Here is an 18,772-nt window from a genome sequence, read left to right on the forward strand (position 1 = left end):
AAACACCCAGACAAATTTGGTGGAAACTTCCTTCACGAAATGCTTGGTGTCTGATGACCATGGTCCAAATATTTCAAATGCAATTGCCGCAAATATGTAGTTGTTTTTTAAAAATGCATATTTGCGCGTTTAAACTGGGCGTTTTGCAGCAGCAGTCCCTGGTTTCTGGGCCGAGCGTTAGACGTTGGACGGAGCCAAGGTATCCACACAGGTCACGCCCCACGCCAAGGGTCGTCCCAGAAACCAAGGCAAAAGCGAGCAACCATCAGGCCGCTTTCCGTCTGCTGCTGACAAGCCGACAGGTTCGAGGGTTGTCGGTATGTTCGCTGTGCCGAGAGCCTTGCGGATTAAATCGTTAAGTGCAGTGTGTCACAAAATTCGGCCAGCAATAGACTGGCAGTGGAGTCCGTGGTGTCCTAATGCGTCGGCAGCAAGGGTGTGGTTGGCATGTCTTTAGCCCCAGTCTTAGACAAATGGCAGTATATTATGAAGTAAGGCAGCCTCGGAAGGAGGTATGTTCTCCAAGTGTCGATCTTTTTTAGTAAAGAGGTTCTTCCGGCACTCATTCATTGTTGCGTAAGGACCCTTGATCTGAAACAATATGTGCATTGTCATTTTATTTAAACAGATTCTGCAACTATCAAATTACAACATTTTGGTGGATCACCTTCACTATTACACATTTACCTATCATACAAAATAATTACAAACTTTAGTAGAATCTGATTAGCCTATCTATGATATTGCTCCATCTCGTAATAGTTTCAAGCCTTGGGTGGCCATGTTTCTCCCTTGTTGATTGTTTCAAGCTGCGTTTATCGTACCTATCCCATACTATGTCTAATCTAGAAACGTTTTCTTTTGGCTTTGAAGCTTAGCCAGGCCACTCAAGGTGTCAAACTATTACAAGATGGAGCAATATCAGAGGCAAATCAGATTCTACTAAAGTTTGTAATAATTTTCTATGGTACGTAACGTAAGTGGGTAAAACTGAAGGTTACGTGATCCACCAAAAAGTTGTAATTTGATAGTTGTAGACTCTAAAATGATAATGCACATTTTGTTTCAGACCAAGTCGTTGCGCAACGGTGAATGAGTGGTCGAAGTACCTACCTCTTTAGGTACCAGAAAAGATCGACAATTGGAGAACATACCTCCTTCAGAGGCTGCCTTGGATCAGCATATACTGCGCACAGTGTACCAGGGGCCCATTTCTCGAAGCTACAAGTTACAATTTTCAACTGGTTGTCAATGTCTAATATGACAAGTTGGAAAGAGACTTCCGCTTGTAACTTGTAACTTTCAGTTTTGAGAAATGGGACTCAGGGCGTTCTTGTTTGGAGTCAGGCGTTGGTGCCACACCAGAATTTGCCAAGTCCGTCTTCTTGGGGATGGAAGGAAGAAGGAGACGAATGGGTACCACACTGGTCAGACAACACTGAAGTGGCCAGTATATGCTTAGAAGTTACAAGATGTAAATGTAAATCAGGTTGCAAAAACCGATGCAACTGCATAAAGAGGGTAGAGCCTTCTTTATGCAGTTCCATATGTACCCAGCTATGTTTCTGTGAAGGGAATGTATAGTATGAGTATGAGTAATCTGTCAATTAGGGCACCACAGACTAAACTATAAGTGCTAACTTTTCAGTGTTGGATACTCTATGGCAGTTCCGTTGACTTTAGTTAACTATAATAATTTCAAAAATAGAACTTCATACAATTTCTATACTAATTTGCGATACCTAGCAAATTTTCCTGCATCTGAAACACATTTTTTTTATCTGTCGCGTTATCGGCCAATCAGAGACGGTTATTACAAACAATTGGTTGCTAGGTAATTCGATGTTGATACAACGGTGAACGACTCTATTGACATTAATTTTAACTTGCATGAATGGTGATATTTCCATCCATTGATGATGAAGATGATGACTCGTAGAAAAAGTATTGTATACAATAGTGATATAATTAAGCTTTTCACTCTCGTACCGTACTACACATGGTACTCGACTGAAAAGTTTTGTATTATATCACGATTGTATAAAATACTATTATATAAATTTCTTTCAGGATTCACTACAATGAATAAATAACAGGTACAGTCGGTCTTTAGATCGTGTGGTCCGACCCGAGTGTTGCCGTTGTCGACACCAGAGTCAATAATAATGAATCTTTTTCTATTTATGCATTAACACACCTCTGACACTGGCGGTCAAATATATGAAAGAGGCGCGTTCCCCGCACACAGTCTAAGCTCGCGTAGGTGAACGCGTACTATCCTTTGTGAATAGGCTTTAATATCATATTTTTATATTTATAGAAAAAGCAAACCGTTTGACATTTATCGTGACTTGAATTTGCAACTCACAGAAAATTATATTTTTTTTTAAATTACATTTAACATTAAATGGTCATTTTAGTACCAAAACTAAATTCTACGTTATTAATTTACTCGAAAACGATACTAAACATGACCTAATAGCTAAACGGGTTCTAATAGAGTTTTTTTTAAATAAAGGTATTTTAAAATTACGCTCGCGGCGTCCCGACGCCGCGCGGCTTAAAGTTTTTTTTGTGAAACTTAACGTTAGTAAAGGTGGGTAAAAGTTATATTATTCAAAATCTATATTAAATAGGCTTTCATATCATATTTTTCATTTGTAGAAAAAGCAAACAGTTTGACATTTATGATGACTTTAATTTGTAAATCATAGATGAAAATTTCAAACTTTTAATTTTTTTTTATTTTATTTACCATAAAATTATAATTTTAGTACCAAAAATGAATTCTACGTTATTGATTTACTCGAAAACGATACCAAACATGACCTATGAACTAAACGGGCTATGTTAGAATTTTTCAAAGCAAGCCGGGTGAAGCGGTACTTTGACCCCCCTCCCGAGCCCCAGGGGGGAGGCTCCCGAAGGCTCCCGATCTTAATCGGCTTATTTTGATATAAGGAACAACTGTGCCAAGTTTCATGCTTTGGTCAAGAAAAAAAAGGTTTGGCCTCTTTTTGTCGATAAACGTCCCCACTATGTACAAAGAAAAAGTGACCAAGGCCTCCAAGTGTCCCGAGCTGGAATCGAACCAGCGTCCTCCGTTTACCGGACGGATGCCTAAACCGCTCGGCCACCGGATCACGAAGACAAGGGTCGAAAATTCCAAATATATGACATTTCCGAAGGCTCAAGTTTATAGTATAATACTTAGTAGACTACTTAAAAATACAAATTAAAATATTTTCTATGAAACTAATTTAATTTAGCGTGTTGATAAGTAATCTGAGGATGACTATGAATTGAGCATTCGATCCTTACACAATGTATCTCTCTCTATACCAGGGTGGCTAGCCGAATGGCACAATCGCTCACGAAACGCTCACGAAACGAAGCGCTAGTAGATATCTATCTCTATCGCGCTTGCGTATTGGCGCGACAGAGCCAGCGGCGTATCGCTTTCGTTTGGCGTCGGAGAAATGCCATTCGGCTACGAGGCCAGTATGTAACTGGCAACATTACCGCATGAATGTTATTCGGAGAATCTCCCTGGTTAATTAGGTAGGCTTGTGTAGGACATGTACTAATAGTACCTACATAAGACACGATTCCCTCCACTGTACTAGACCGAACTAGTCTCAAATGATTCTGCTCTTTAGTACATTTAATACACTCACACACGCGCAACAGAATGGCAGCGAAAGGAGCGAAGCGCCGCGGAGTGACAATGACAGCAAAGCTATCCGTGTGATCCGACCGCAACCGAACTAGAACCGACTGACTCGGACCGAGAGCGCACGAAAACGGCCGATCAACTCTCAGCTAGTAAAAGCGAGCGATACTGTACCTTATACGCTCTATTTGTCTTTCGCTCTCTGTACTACTAAATGTACTAAAAGAACGAACTGGTACACTTCGGAGATCGTACTAGTTGGGAGCGATCTTTTCAGTGAACGAGCAGGCACAACTCTACTCCCTGGCCCTTAGGTCCCAATTCTATAAAGCCAGATAACAATACGCTCGTAATGAATACCTGTATCACCAACCTTGTTAATTTATTAGACAAAAGCTCCACATCTTACTTTGATTACTATTGATTCGATACTCGACAATATTGTCAAATTGCTTTGACATCTCGCCATTGTTGCAAATTAAGATCTTAATTAGAATTGGTGGGGAGGTTCTTAATTATTTCGTCGGTTGATTACATTGATTAGATCAAATTAAGGGCGTACCTACCTGCTGCCTGTCTAGACTATACTGTAACACAAGAAGAAGAAGAAAAGCAAATCACATTTTGAAACTTATATACTAAATTATACTAGTGGCTCTGTAGACCTTCGCGACATGCTTCGAGAACGCTAAACTGAAAAAATCATGACAGTGACAGTTTCATTCAAGTAATATGGCTGGCGTCTCAAGGAGAAAAACCATAACTGACAAAAAGTAGAAATGTGGTAATTGATCATAAAATTCAAAAATATTTAAAAACAACTATAGCGTAGGTCAGCGGTTCTCAAACTTATTTTCTCATGGAACCCTTTTGGAAAGCAAAATATCTGATGGAACCCTTACATTAAATAAATAAAAAAAAATAGTTTAAAGCAAGGTTTTATGGAAGAGAGTTGAAATTGCATATCAGTCAGCCAAAATTCACACGGAGCCCCCAGAGAGGTTTTGCGGAGCGCTAGGGCTCCGCGGAGCACACTTTGAGAATGGCTGGCGTAGGTAATATACCGCTTGGCGGTCGGGATCGTGTAGCGGTAAACACGACAACACCGATAGCTATACCCGGGTTCGATTCCCGGCTTTACCACCTTTACTTGATCGTTTTTTTTTAATGTATGGTACAGTCACCGGCATAAATAAGTGATGATTTCTATACCTTGTCACATTAACGTCTTGTTTGAAATGTCATACGAAATTGTCAAACGATTAAAAGCGACAAGGTACAGAAATCATCACTTCCTTATGACGGTGACTGTATCTATTTCAGTTTACATAGATTTTATTTGAAGCCCCGGACATATCCAGAAATATCGCTAGCGGCAGGTATTGCATTATAATATCAATTCTGAAAATAAGCCTATACTATTAAGACGATACGGTAGGGGTCAATAATTCTCCATACAAACGCTCTCGACTATTTCCTCCCTGGTTTTTGAAGATAGAGCAATGATTTTTTTAACACAGATTGTTATTATTTTTATCTGTGTCGGACCGTTTTGATTGTTTTGATATTCTGCTTTTTAAAGACTAGAGCCAATCAAAAATTTCCAAAAACGGCCTTTTTCATTGTGGCGCAAAAAGAGGTGTGATACTCAAGATTGGTAACAATTAACCAAAAAAGCTAAACAGTCCGACATGGAATATTTCATTTTTATTCAGATTCTCAAATTTCGTTCCGATTGATTAAGTTTCGAAGGAGGAAAGAGTCGAGAGCGGAACCTCGATTTTAAAGATTTTTTTGAAATATCTTTTGACTAAGTTGTTCTTAATGGACAATTTTTTTTTCGATAAATCTAGTTAATAACACTTGTATATTTAACTAAAATTCCCAAGTTGAAAGGGGGGCTCCTTTCAAATTTAGCATTTTCGCTACCGTATCCTCTTAAATTGTAAATTTATAGCTAGGAAGGTCAACAGGCCCTTATCACATTATAAATATTAACGCGGCTTAGTTCCAGTCAATTATTTACACACAAGTTAAGTCGTTAACACACATTCTAATGTAATTAGGATAATTACCTTGTTACTACATGTGTGCTATCAAAACACTTATCAATACCTGAGCAATTCCCGTTAAGTTTGTATATTTGGATCACGTCTCCGATTTGGATAAAAATTGGTAGGCTGATGGAGTCCATGATGCTGAGAAAGATCCACTAGGTTTCCCAAAATGTCCTAGGTTGATTGTATGAAACTTTCCTTTTTTTTTACCGAAAATATATAGAAATCTGGTAACAAAAAAGGAAGGTTTCATACAAACTACATAGGACATTTTAGGAAACCTAGTGGATCTTGCTCAGCATCATGGACTCTTAACAGCCTACCAATTTTTATCCAAATCGGAGACGTGATCCAAATATACAAACTTAACGGGAGTTGCTGACCTATTGCTGCGTTTAGGGTTGACATAAAGTGGCTATCCTAATTGGCTTTCAGTATTTCACTTTAACTAGCAATATTTTTTCCTGTAAAATGATATCTGTGTCTTATTTCACAATAAAAACAATTATGTTTATTTAAACTAACACGATTTTCACTCATATTATTAGATTAACACGGGACTGAATCGCGTCCGAAACGTCAGGTTACATATAAACGTAAGTCTTACGCGATTAAATTCCGTTTTAATTTTATAATAAAGACAATTGTCCCCAGATACTCGCCGTTCGTTGTCTGCTCAACAATGAAATATTAACGCAAAGTAACAATGTTACTTATCAACCCAGAAATAGGCACAGAATTGCAAAACTAAGTTATATTTTTCCTAATTCCGATATGTTTTGTTACAGTTTGACCTAGGATGCCAAAACTGGAAGAGAACATTAATCGGGACCATCCACAACTCAGGTCTATTCGTATCTCTCCCGCTCACGGGAATAATCTCGGACCGGTTCGGAAGGAAAAAGGCCTTAGCCGTCGCATCGCTCATGAATGGGATATTTGGATTCGCCAGATCGTTTTCTGTCAATTATGTCATGTTGGTCATCTTTGAGTTTTTGGAAGCGGCTCTGGGCGCAGGAGCTTACACTACTGCATTTGTTTTAGGTAAATTTTAAGGAAAATTAAGAGATGGTTCGGTATAATAAATAATAATAATAAATAAATATTATAGGACATTCTTACACAGATTGACTGAGGCCCACGGTAAGCTCAAGAAGGCTTGTGTTGTGGGTACTCAGACAACGATATATATAATATATAAATACTTATATACATAGAAAACATCCATGACTCAGGAACAAATATCTGTGCTCATCACACAAATAAATGCCCTTACCGGGATTCGAACCCGGGACCGCTGGCGCAGCAGGCAGGGTCACTACTGACTGCGCCAGACCGGTCGTATCTATTTATAAATAACCAAAATTAAAGTTTTCCTTATTGCCTTGTTATGTTGATATTAATAACTATTTATATTTAGAAATGACTCATAATATTATGTTTAATACATTCCTCTAACCTTGAATTTTAACATTCAATTTTTATTCATAACACTTCTCGTTTTCAGCAATGGAACTAGTGGGCCCTAAAGGCAGAGTCTTTGGCAACACATTAATCAACTTCATTTTCACATTCGGCTTGATGTCTCTCCCTGCCCTGTCTTGGTTGCTCCAAGACTGGAGACAACTTCTAAGAATCATATACGCTCCAGCCATGTTGGTTCTATCCTACATATGGTTGTTGAACGAAAGTCCAAGATGGCTGCTAAGCAAAGGACGTAATGAAGAAGCTGTAGAAATCCTAAACAAAGCCGCCAAAATGAACAATGTCGATATCTCTGAAGAACTCAATCCAATAATGGAAATGAAAGAACCTGAACCTCAAGAAACTAAAAAACTAGACCCAGAAAACGATACTGAAGGGTCTACTTTTAAAAATGTGCTCAAATCTAGGATTATAAGGACAAGAGTGATGGTGTGCTCCTTTTTGTGGATAACGTGTACTTTTGTGTATTATGGACTCTCTATAAACTCAGTGGGGTTGGGGGGTAACAAGTATGTGAACTTTATGTTAGTTGGGTTTGTGGAGATCCCAGCGAACTTTGCGTGTTTATTAGTACTGGACAAATTCGGGAGGAAGAAGATTTTGATATTAATGTACATTTTGAGCGCGTGTTTGTGCATCGGTCTTTCATTTATACCAAAAGGTGAGTTTATCTTTCTTACCTTGAATTCAAATAGGTTTTATGACTGTGGGTAAAGATTGATTACCCTTGATAATATTTGCGTAGTACAATAGGTAATAAAAGTTAATAAGTTAATAAAAGTAAAATTCTGGTTGACCGAGCATGATGATTAGTTAAGTTATATATGATATGATGATTTTAAAAACCAATTGATATTTAGTACAATTATTTAATATCGAAATCTCATCAGTAGGGACTGAAAAGTAAGTGATCGAAACCATGAATCAAAAATCAAACATTCGAAGTCATAGTTGCATTACAGTTGCACTGCTACAGCATTAAACCAGGCGGTGCACGGTGTATCTTAAATTGATCAAATGAGTCACAAATTGATATTCGCGGTCGTCATTAGTCCGTGGAGCGCCCTGCTGCCTAAATAATGTATTAGTTATGGACACCGTGTGTCCACGGGTTAAAAACCCACCATAACAGCTAATAATTGCGATAGTTTTTAATTCAAACATTATAGTTGGTGTCGCCATTATCTCTTCTACTCCAAAACAGCCTTTGACTTGGAATTTTCCGCTCTGTTTACACTGCGATCCCAGTGTGCTCAAGAGCCTGAATTAATGGAATATTCAAGTTAAGCCGATTTCGGTACCACGGCTGTTTAGATGTGGCTCGGACGAGAAATAGATAACACATAAATAATTTAAGTGGCTTTTCAAACTTGGTACACAGGAGTAAAGCTTGTTTTAATAAACATTGGATGAATAAATGAATGAAGGGGTTTGGGGATCGGGCTTATTGGAGATTCGATAGTATTGAGTGTGTGGAGAGATATGAGGAATGCATTGATATGCAATATCTTGTATCGGAAGCTAAGATCATGAAATATATGTCAATAGTTAGCGCTACGGTACAAGCGTACATATAATAAATACGAGGAAATTATGACTTTTATTTACAGTAGCGGAAAATAATCTATCCTATTTTTTCGGACACATTTGCATACTTATTTTTCATAACTTTTTAAAAAACGGCTATTGATATTATACCGGGTGCCCGGTAATTAATGGACAACCTTTTAACCACCAAGAGGGCACATTATACTGGTCCAGAAAATCCACATTAAGGTTTAGTAAAAGTCGCCTGGTTTTCGAGATTTTCACACTTTTTAAAATTTTAGGTAGTATTAAAAGAGGTTTAGTAAAAGTCGCCTGGTTTTCGAGATTTCACACTTTTTAAAATTTTAGGTAGTATTAAAATTTTAAAAAGTGTGAAAATCTCGAAAACCAGGCGACTTTTACTAAACGTTAAAGTCGATTTTCTGGACCAGTATAAGGTGCCCTCTTGGTGATTAAAAGGTTATCCATTAATTACCGGGCAACCTGTATATTTTTCCGCTACTGTATAGCAATCAAATTTCAAAACTCGTATTTCTTGTAACTGCTAATTCCTCCATACTAAAGTTCAGATTTCGAATAATTTAGATTTTAAGCATTTACTCAGACGGAACATTGTTGATATAGTAATTAACACGTAAACCCGTTAAAAGAATTTTAAATATTTAAATTTGTTCACAGACCAAAAACTCCTGTCTCTCATCACATACCTCTCTGGAAAGTTCTCGATCACTGTGGCATACAGCTCCGTGTACATCTACGTGTCCGAGGTGTTCCCAACTAGCGTTCGACAGTCTCTACTGGCAATATGCTCCTCACTGGGTCGTGTCGGTTCGACGTTAGCACCACTCACACCTCTGCTGGTAAGTCTCTCTAAGTCTTACTACGAGTAAGTCTATCTAAGTGATCTTACTGTGTACGTGTCTGAAAATCTCTACAGGCAATAGGTTCCTCGCTGGCTCTCACACCTTCTGCTGGTAAGCCTACTGTATCTCTACATATATCAGACAGAAATCCTAACCAGCGTCCTGTAGTCTCTGCCGGCGATATTCCCCTCGCTGGGTTGGGTGGGTTCGACGTAACGTTGGCTTCTCTTAAACCTTCGCTGGTAAGTTTCAAGGACTATTGTATCTCTATAGCTACAAAGATCCCAACCAGCATCCTATAGTCTCTGCCGGCGATATGCTCCACGCTGGATCATGTCGGGTCCACGTTGGCTCCACTCACTCCACTGGTGGTAAGTTTCAAGACCTAATAATAATAAAATAATGGATGGATCAAGGGCCAGATGCAGAAGGCGGTGATCTTGGACACAGCGCGGATAGTTCGACGGTTCCTCTCTCTGCAGCCCTAACCACCGGCAGCTTGGGCCCTGCCCCGCTGCTGGCGGCACCCTAGGTTAGGTTTTTTATAATATGTTTATATGTTTTTATATTGTTTTGTAAATGTTACTATATTTTATTTTTATATACATATTGTAAAACATCTAACCTAAGAAAGAAAATAAATACTGAGAATAAAATAATAATAATAATAGATCTGCTCGCATCGGTGAACTGGTTACGATTCGGGGACCTCTTCGGAGAAACCGAGGGTTTTGCCTGTGCAATTGCGGACGAAGTTATGATGAAGAACAACTACCGGAAATATATCCTGAAGGACGGTACGGTCGACATTTGTCGGGCATGCCGCCGTCCCGGAGAGTCACTCAGGCATATCATTTCCGGTTGTTCTCATCTAGCTAACGGCGAGTACTTGCACAGACATAATCTCGTAGCCAGGATTATTCACCAGCAACTTGCTCTTCAATACGGCCTTGTGGACCGCGAAGTACCGTATTACAAGTACTTACCTGCGCCAGTTCTCGAAAATGGTCGTGCCACGCTCTATTGGGATCGATCTATTATCACTGACAGGACTATTGTAGCCAATAAGCCTGACATTGTGATAATAGATCGACTGCAACGCCGGGCCGTGCTCGTTGACATCACCATCCCCCATGATGAGAATCTCGTGAAAGCCAAGAAGGACAAGTCCAGTAAGTACCTAGACTTGGCTCACGAGATAACCGCCATGTGGGATGTTGATTCAACGATCATTGTTCCGATAGTCGTTTCAGCGAACGGTCTCATAGCGAAGAGTCTCGACCACCATCTTAAGAGACTCTCGCTAATAGGTGGATGGATCAAGGGCCAGATGCAGAAGGCGGTGATCTTGGACACGGCGCGGATAGTCCGACGGTTCCTCTCTCTGCGGCCCTAACCACCGGCAGCTTGGGCTCTGCCCCGCTGCTGGCGGCACCCTAGGTTAGGTTTTTTATAATGTGTTTATATGTTTTATATTGTTTTGAAAGTGTTATTTTAATTTTACTTTTATACTCATATTGTACAAAACCTAACTTAAGAAGGAAGATAAATAAAGGAAATAATAATAATCTTTATTTCCAATAGTTACATTACATAATGTGACAGGGCCCCCGCACTAGGCTATCCTGTATCGCAGGGTACCAGTTACAATTTACCCAACAGAAGTAAAGGTAAAGAAACATAATATATAAAATTCAGCTTTTGGTTTATGATACATGGAATTAACGATAACAAAAATATTACACATTATTAGCATGCATAAAAACAACACTTGAGCTAACATACATTGTCTATTGGGACCGTGCGCGACGACAACGCCACGTGACAGTGACAATATTGTAACCGCTGTCAAGCGAGAAGTAAGTAAACATTGATGTGAAAAAATTAATGAAATCGTGTGCTATTTTACTACATTAGACAATTTTGGACGATGGTGGTTACAACATTATCGCCAATAACATTAAAATCGTTGTTTTCAGTTAGAAATTAACAAACTGGTGACTAAAACGGGGTTTTGTGCCATCGCTCACAAAATCATTTTCCAACCTGAGACGATGAATAAAGGCAATAAATTGGTGCTAGCTGGGCATTTTCTACAGATTCAAAACATTATTCCACCATTTATACCTATATGCAATAAAGTATAAATAAATCCTTGGCTTTTAATATAGTTAATCAGTTCACTGCTATCCTGTCATTTTCATAGGCTAACTATAGGTATTATAAATATCATTGCAGGGTACAGAAATTATTGTAAAATAAAGACAAACTAAATGAAAAAAAAAATGAAAATGAAAATGAAATATCTATTTTTCAAGTAGGCATATTACAATGCGCATATGAACGTCAAATAAAGCTACTAGCTACTAGCTATAATAACGTTTAATTATAATATACATTACAAAAACTTGTTTCATTTACTTGAAAATATTGGAGGTTTACCAGATATCACATCAAATACAATCATGAATGCGATGAAATAAGTTCTCAGGAATTTTATTTAAAATGTGATAAGCCTTCAGTGGATGGACTGCTTCTGCTTCTATTGTTCTCGTGCTCCTTCTTCCCATTGAAACCTCGATATTTACGCATTTTCGTCAATCCGTTTCGATTTGTAAACAGGAGCACAGATGAGGAAACAAATAAAATGATTTTCGAACATAACTGGGATTGGTTTCCACGTCGGCTTTTCTACCTCCAATAAAATTTGCACTATAAATTCACCGTAAATTCAATTCAATACTACAATCAAATGATTACGCACTTTAAGTAAAACTTCAGAGATTGGACGCCACTTTTCTTCTTACGGCAACTATTCACTTAAACGGTGGTTTCGTTTCCACCACGGTCTTGGAAATAGCTAGAATTTAGTCGCTACTTTTCTTGGAGTTATTACAATTCGCCATAACAAATTTTACTGGGCCCGTATTAAATTTATCTCAAAAACAACATGAAAATGTTTACTGCAATATGGATTTGACAGCGCAAGTCAGCGACTAAGATGTCAATATTGGCCGTAGTGAGCGCTGTGATCGTTTTAGCTACCCCCTCCACCCGCTTTGCACCCTGCCATGCTTCTGTCTCGGCATAATTCAGATAAATTAAGAAATTAAATAGGATTTTTTTTGCTTCTAAATATATAGGTACTAGATCTAAGATTACAATGTTTAAGTATGGAATTGTAAGTAGTCACTCTGATACGATCTCCAAAACGTTTTTCAAAGGCGGAACTTACTTTAGGAATTGGTAAACTGAAAATGCGTTTTTTAACTATAAGTCATTATATGAAGGCAATGATTTAGAAACTCTATGTGTGTGTAAACAAATTTTGTGTAAGAAAAGCTGACGGACGTTTAAAACCTGAGCTTGGGCGTACAGATCAGAGGTTGGAAATCGAAAGGGTTTTTTGAACATCACTTTTAGAACAGAGCGTTGAGCCCTTTCGACTTCCATAGTGGTCTTTGCTGCACTGCCCCAAACCAAAATACAGTAGCTGATTATAGACTGGCAAAGCGCGGTGTAAATAATTTTTGATAGGGTTTTATCTGCCGAGTTACGAAGTTTTTTAAAGATATATATGGATTTTCTAATTCTTCCAGAGAGATTGTGTATATGTTGTTTAAAATTCAGATTTTCATCAACCGGGCCAAGCCAAGACCTATATCTTTATATCTACAGAGATCCCAACCAGCATCCTATAGTATCTGCCGGCGATATGCTCCACGCTGGATCATGTCGGGTCCACGTTGGCTCCTCTCACGCCTCTTCTGGTATCTATCTAGGTGGTCACCGCCTTTAATTGTCTGAGAGTCTCTGCTGACAGTTCTGGCGATAACTATGCTCCTCGGTGGACCGTGTCGGATCCACGTTAGCTCCGCACAGAACTCTGCTGTTAATTATCTAGGTGATCTACTGTAATTGTTCGACCATCCTCCTCCTCCTTGCTGGTCCGTGTTGGATCCAAGTTAGCTCCTCTCACACTTCTGCTGGTAAGCGTCAGGATGGCCTACTGTACATCTAACTTTCAGAGTTCTCGACGAGCATTCGACAGACTCTGATAGTGGTATAAACAAAACCTCCAATGAGTCCAATAACCAGATTGAAAACTTGACCCTGCGCACTGATGCAAAATAGGAGAGAGTAGCTATGACCAGTGTCAAAGGCTAAGAACCTCTCTCGGTCACCTGTCCCGCATAGTTAGCACTAACTTACCATATGAGGAGTACCTATGTTAACATTTAAATATGTGATTTAATCGATTCTATCTTCCAGGCGCTGTACTACGACAACCTGCCGTCCATCTTCTTCGGCAGCCTCGCGCTGACTGCCAGCGCCATGGTTCTTATTCTGCCGGAGACCCTCAACGTGCCTCTACCAGACACTATTGAGGAAGCCGAACGCCTGGCAAGGCCGAAAAGTGTCATTGCAGAGTAGATTTACGACAACCTTTCATCTATATTCTTCAGCGACTTCGTACTAACCATCAGCGCTATGGAATTCATTCTACCGAAAACCCTCAACGTGCCTCTACCATACACTATTGAGGAAGCCGAACGCCTGGCGAGGCCGAAAAGTGTCACTGCAGAGTAGATTTACGACAACCTTTCATCTATATTCTTCAGCAACTTCGTACTAACCATCAGCGCTATGGCCTTCATTCTACCGAAGACCCTCAACGTGCCTCTACCAGAAACTATCCCTTTCAATATCCATATTCTATCTTCCATCGCTCCCATCCATATTCCATTTCGTATGACTCTCAGCGCTTTTATTCATTCATCGGACATTCTTGAGCAGGCCGAATGGCTGGCGAGGCCGAAAAATGTCAGTGTCGAGTAAAATGACAATGTCAATAATCAATATGACAGTTTTAACTCTCGGCACAAAAAGTGGGATAATATAAGTTTTACCTATGTGTTTGTGTGCATGTGTGTATATGTGCAAATGCATCTCTTAAAAGGGAAAACTAACTTTAAAATAATGCTTTTTTAAGCAGATTTGCTAGCCATTTTTTTATTATTTACTTATTCTTAATCTACTTACTTTCATTTTTATGTAGATAAGTTTTATATTATTATTTTTCTCAAACATGCAATGAAATATTGTCTTTACGTTCCTTAAAATGGGCTGGGAAGTATCGCTTTTTGGGCGCAACAACTCGAGAGGACTGTAAAGGGATTTCATATTATTTTTTAGGCCGAGGCCTGCAAAGTAACTTTTTTTTATAAAATATTGTCCTTTAGAGCATTTTTTTTTATTTCATTGTATGTTTGAGAAAAGCACTATACATGCCTCGGCGTGAAAACGGATTCCCGGCCTCGTATCCCTATCCGGCCTCGCTCGCACGCTCGCTCGGCCGTATATACCCACTTGGCCGGAAATCCTCATTTTCCCGGCCTCTGATGTAATGTACTATTACAGTCGACCAACATTACAGTCAGTTATACCTTGAATATAGGTACTACTAAATAGTTAGTAGTTTTTTCACAATTTACCTTTTAATTTAAACCAAAAAAGTTCAAGTGTTATATTATACAGCGTGTACATAAAAAAGTTATTGTATACGTATTTTAAATGATAGATTTAAGAAAGCTGTGTAAGTACCTACATGTGTAATATGTGCATCCTTCTATTGATCGTGCCATTCATCACGCGTGAGATGGTTCTTAATGGCATACTATTAAAGATTATACTTAGCAAGTATACACGACATCCTGAATGACACGATTTTGCTTATCCATCCATACTAATAAATGGGAAAGTGTGTGTGTCTGTTTGTTTGTCCGTCTTTCACGACAAAACGGAGCGACGAATTTACGTGATTTTTTAAGTGGAGATAGTTGAAGGGATGGAGAGTGACATAGGGTACTTTTTGTCTCTTTCTAACGCGAGCGAAGCCGCGGGCAAAAGCTAGTATAGCTAGTAAAGCTAGTATAATATAAAACTTTTATCATGTTAACATTAAGGTACAGCGGGTCAGTTATATTTGCCCCCCAGTCGAGCAAATCTCGACTCCATTTCCTACTGAATTCCTCGACTCCAACTGGTTTTTTCCATGTTTTACAATGTTTGCATTATTAAACAGATTGTCCACCGGTAATATATGGTAGGCGTGTTCTGTGGATACATGTAGAACTGACATCATAGCGTAATAATGGAAAAAACGGATTAGTTACAATAGCCCCCCAGTCGAGATTTGTCCCGCTGTACCTTAATTGCATTTTACCGAATTATACAAATACTAATTATTGACTATTATAAATTAATATAAATTAAATTCGATTAACGCATTTTACCGTTATATTTAAATTAATTGCCATTTTAATCGATGTAAGAGCATGTGCCAATCTATGTTTAATTTGATTTTAAAGTGATTTTACAAAGTGTGTGACAGTGTATTGTGAATGTGAATTAAATTAATGTCAGTTATAAGTATTTTTACCACATTTTTAGGGTTCCGTAGTCAACTAGGAACCCTTATAGTTTCGCCATGTCTGTCTGTCCGTCCGTCCGTCCGTCCGTCCGTCCGTCCGTCCGTCCGCGGATAATCTCAGTAACGGTTAGCACTAGAAAGCTGAAATTTGGTACCAATATGTATATCAATCACGCCGACAAAGTGCAAAAATAAAAAATGGAAAAAAATGTTTTATTAGGGTACCCCCCCCCCCCCCTACATGTAAAGTAGGGGCTGAATTTTTTTTTTATTCCAACCCTAACGTGAGATATATTGTTGAATAGGTATTTAAAAATGAATAAGGGTTTGCTAAGATTGTTTTTCGATAATATTTATATTTTCGGAAATAATCGCTCCTAAAGGAAAAAAAACCGGCCAAGAGCGTGTCGGGCCACGCTCAGTGTAGGGTTCCGTAGTTTTCCGTATTTTTCTCAAAAACTACTGAACCTATCAAGTTCAAAACAATTTTCCTAGAAAGTCCTTATAAATAAGAGTTTTGAATGATTCACGGTTATTTTCATTAGACTTATATTGACCGGGATATAGACCGTGATTACCTTTTTGATTTTTGTCGAGCTCCCGATATTTCGACGCAGTTGCATGCATCATGATCACGGAAAACATCCTCCTCTCCTTCCTTAGTCCTTATAAAGTTCTACTTTTGTGATTTTTTTCATATTTTTTAAACATATGGTTCAAAAGTTAGAGAGGGGGGACGCACTTTTTTTTTCCTTTAGAAGCGATTATTTCCGAAAATATTAATATTATCAAAAAACGATCTTAGTTAACCCTTATTCATTTTTAAATACCTATCCAACAATATATCACACGTTGGGTTTGGAATGAAAAAAAATATCAGCCCCCACTTTACATGTAGGGGGGGTACCCCAATAAAACATTTTTTTCCATTTTTTTTTTGCATTTTGTTGGCGTAATTGATATACATATTGGTACCAAATTTCAGCTTTCTAGTGCTAACGGTTACTGAGATTATCCGCGGACGGACGGACGGACGGACAGACAGACATGGCGAAACTATAAGGGTTCCTAGTTGACTACGGAACCCTAAAAAGTGCGTCCCCCCCCTCTAACTTTTGAACCATATGTTTAAAAAATATGAAAAAAATCACAAAAGTAGAACTTTATAAAGACTTTCTAGGAAAATTGTTTTGAAGTTTATAGGTTCAGTAGTTTTTGAGAAAAATACGGAAAACTACGGAACCCTACAATGAGCGTGGCCCGACACGCTCTTGGCCGGTTTTTAATATTATTATATGTGGGTAATGTGGGTATGGCCGCTAACGTCTGTCGCTTGCCACAAAGACGCTGTGGCAGGTTACTTGTAAAAAGATAATATGTAGGTACACATACAAGCAAGTCTCGTCCTCATAGTAAAAGTAGGACATTTTGTCGGCAGCGAACACAATATGATATCCTATCCTAAGATAATATGCAACTTCCAGTTTCTTGGTACACTAAGATAAAAATTTTAGGTATCTCCAGGATATTACAATGCGTATGAATAAAATGAGCTTATCTTCAAATTTTATCATTATTGGAGTTATGGATAATCGCGCTACCGACCTGAATTAGCTTATAAATCTTATACTTAATCTTATTAGCCTCGTACTGTATTTTCGGATATACATATGCGATGATGCCATATTTTGCTTCAGAAAGTTTGTAAAGTGATAAAAAATATTTGTAAATGTGAAATAAAGAATTTGTATACCTCTGAGTTTCATCTTTCTACTACATTTATAATATACACATACAATCACGCCTGTATCCCATAAAGGGGTAGGCAGAACACATGAAACTACTAAAGCTTCAATGCCACTCTTGGCAAATAAGGGAACGAAACTGTGACATTGCAGTGACAGGTTGCCAGCCTCTCGCCTACGAAACAATTTAACCCATATCCCATAGTCGCCTTCTACGACACCCACGGGAAGAAAGGGGGTAGTGAAATTTAATTAAATAAATGAATAGACACCCCTGCAGGCTGAGGCCTAGCTAATAGCCGGCATAGGATTAACAAAAATTGATAATCTTACTCAAATCGATCTATGGTATATTTGCTAAAACAACACACACGCTAGCAAATACCTTATTATATCCACACATTTGCTTTTGGCAACCGTAGATAACTACCAACTTTAGTTTACCTAATGTTAGAGTCACTGAAAGTTATAATATTGTCTTCGGTTAGCGCGATAGTTACTCATGAAAATTATATTATAACTATGAAACTGGATCATATCGCGTACCCATAATAAATTGATTAGTAGAACATTCCGGTTTTATAGTTTTATTTAACTGAAAGTTATCAAGCAATGAGTGGCTGCGTGTAGATTCTTCTTGAGCGCCGCCAAAAGCATAAAAAATAGAACTGTCAAACCGACGTTTAAATACGTAATATTCTTATTAGATACCGTAGTAGCTAAAAAAATATTAGTTTTAAAACAGGTATTACAAAATGTAAAATAACTAACATCCGGTTGCCGCTAGGTATCCCTACGGAGAAGCTTACATCCTCTTTACGCATAATAACCTCTCAGACTCGTGCTATCTCAGCAAAAAAAAAAACTTAATACAGCATGTTTACACACTTGACTAACTAAGTGAACCCTGATAATAAGATCACGGAATCTAATTACTTAATTATTCTTCTAATTTCCTTTACGTAAAA

The 18,772-nt window shown here is 38.4% G+C and overlaps 1 protein-coding gene and 1 non-coding gene across 2 annotated transcripts in view; one reads left to right on the plus strand and one right to left on the minus strand.

Annotated features, from left to right (window-relative positions):
- LOC125234197 (organic cation transporter protein-like) overlaps positions 1–14,729 on the plus strand; it is a 45,536-nt gene extending 30,807 nt beyond the window's left edge. Inside the window, exons 3-6 of the mRNA XM_048140404.1 lie at positions 6,519–6,774; positions 7,238–7,876; positions 9,442–9,623; positions 13,899–14,729. Of these exons, the coding sequence (XP_047996361.1) occupies positions 6,519–6,774; positions 7,238–7,876; positions 9,442–9,623; positions 13,899–14,060 (1,239 nt within the window). The 3' untranslated portion in view covers positions 14,061–14,729. The remainder of the gene's footprint in view (positions 1–6,518; positions 6,775–7,237; positions 7,877–9,441; positions 9,624–13,898) is intronic.
- On the minus strand, positions 3,072–3,151 carry Trnat-ggu. Its single transcript has one exon. It is a non-coding gene; the product is annotated as a tRNA-Thr (tRNA).
- Positions 14,730–18,772: the final 4,043 nt, after the last annotated feature.

Source organism: Leguminivora glycinivorella, chromosome 15, assembly GCF_023078275.1.
Source record: "Leguminivora glycinivorella isolate SPB_JAAS2020 chromosome 15, LegGlyc_1.1, whole genome shotgun sequence".
NCBI lineage: Eukaryota > Metazoa > Arthropoda > Insecta > Lepidoptera > Tortricidae > Leguminivora > Leguminivora glycinivorella.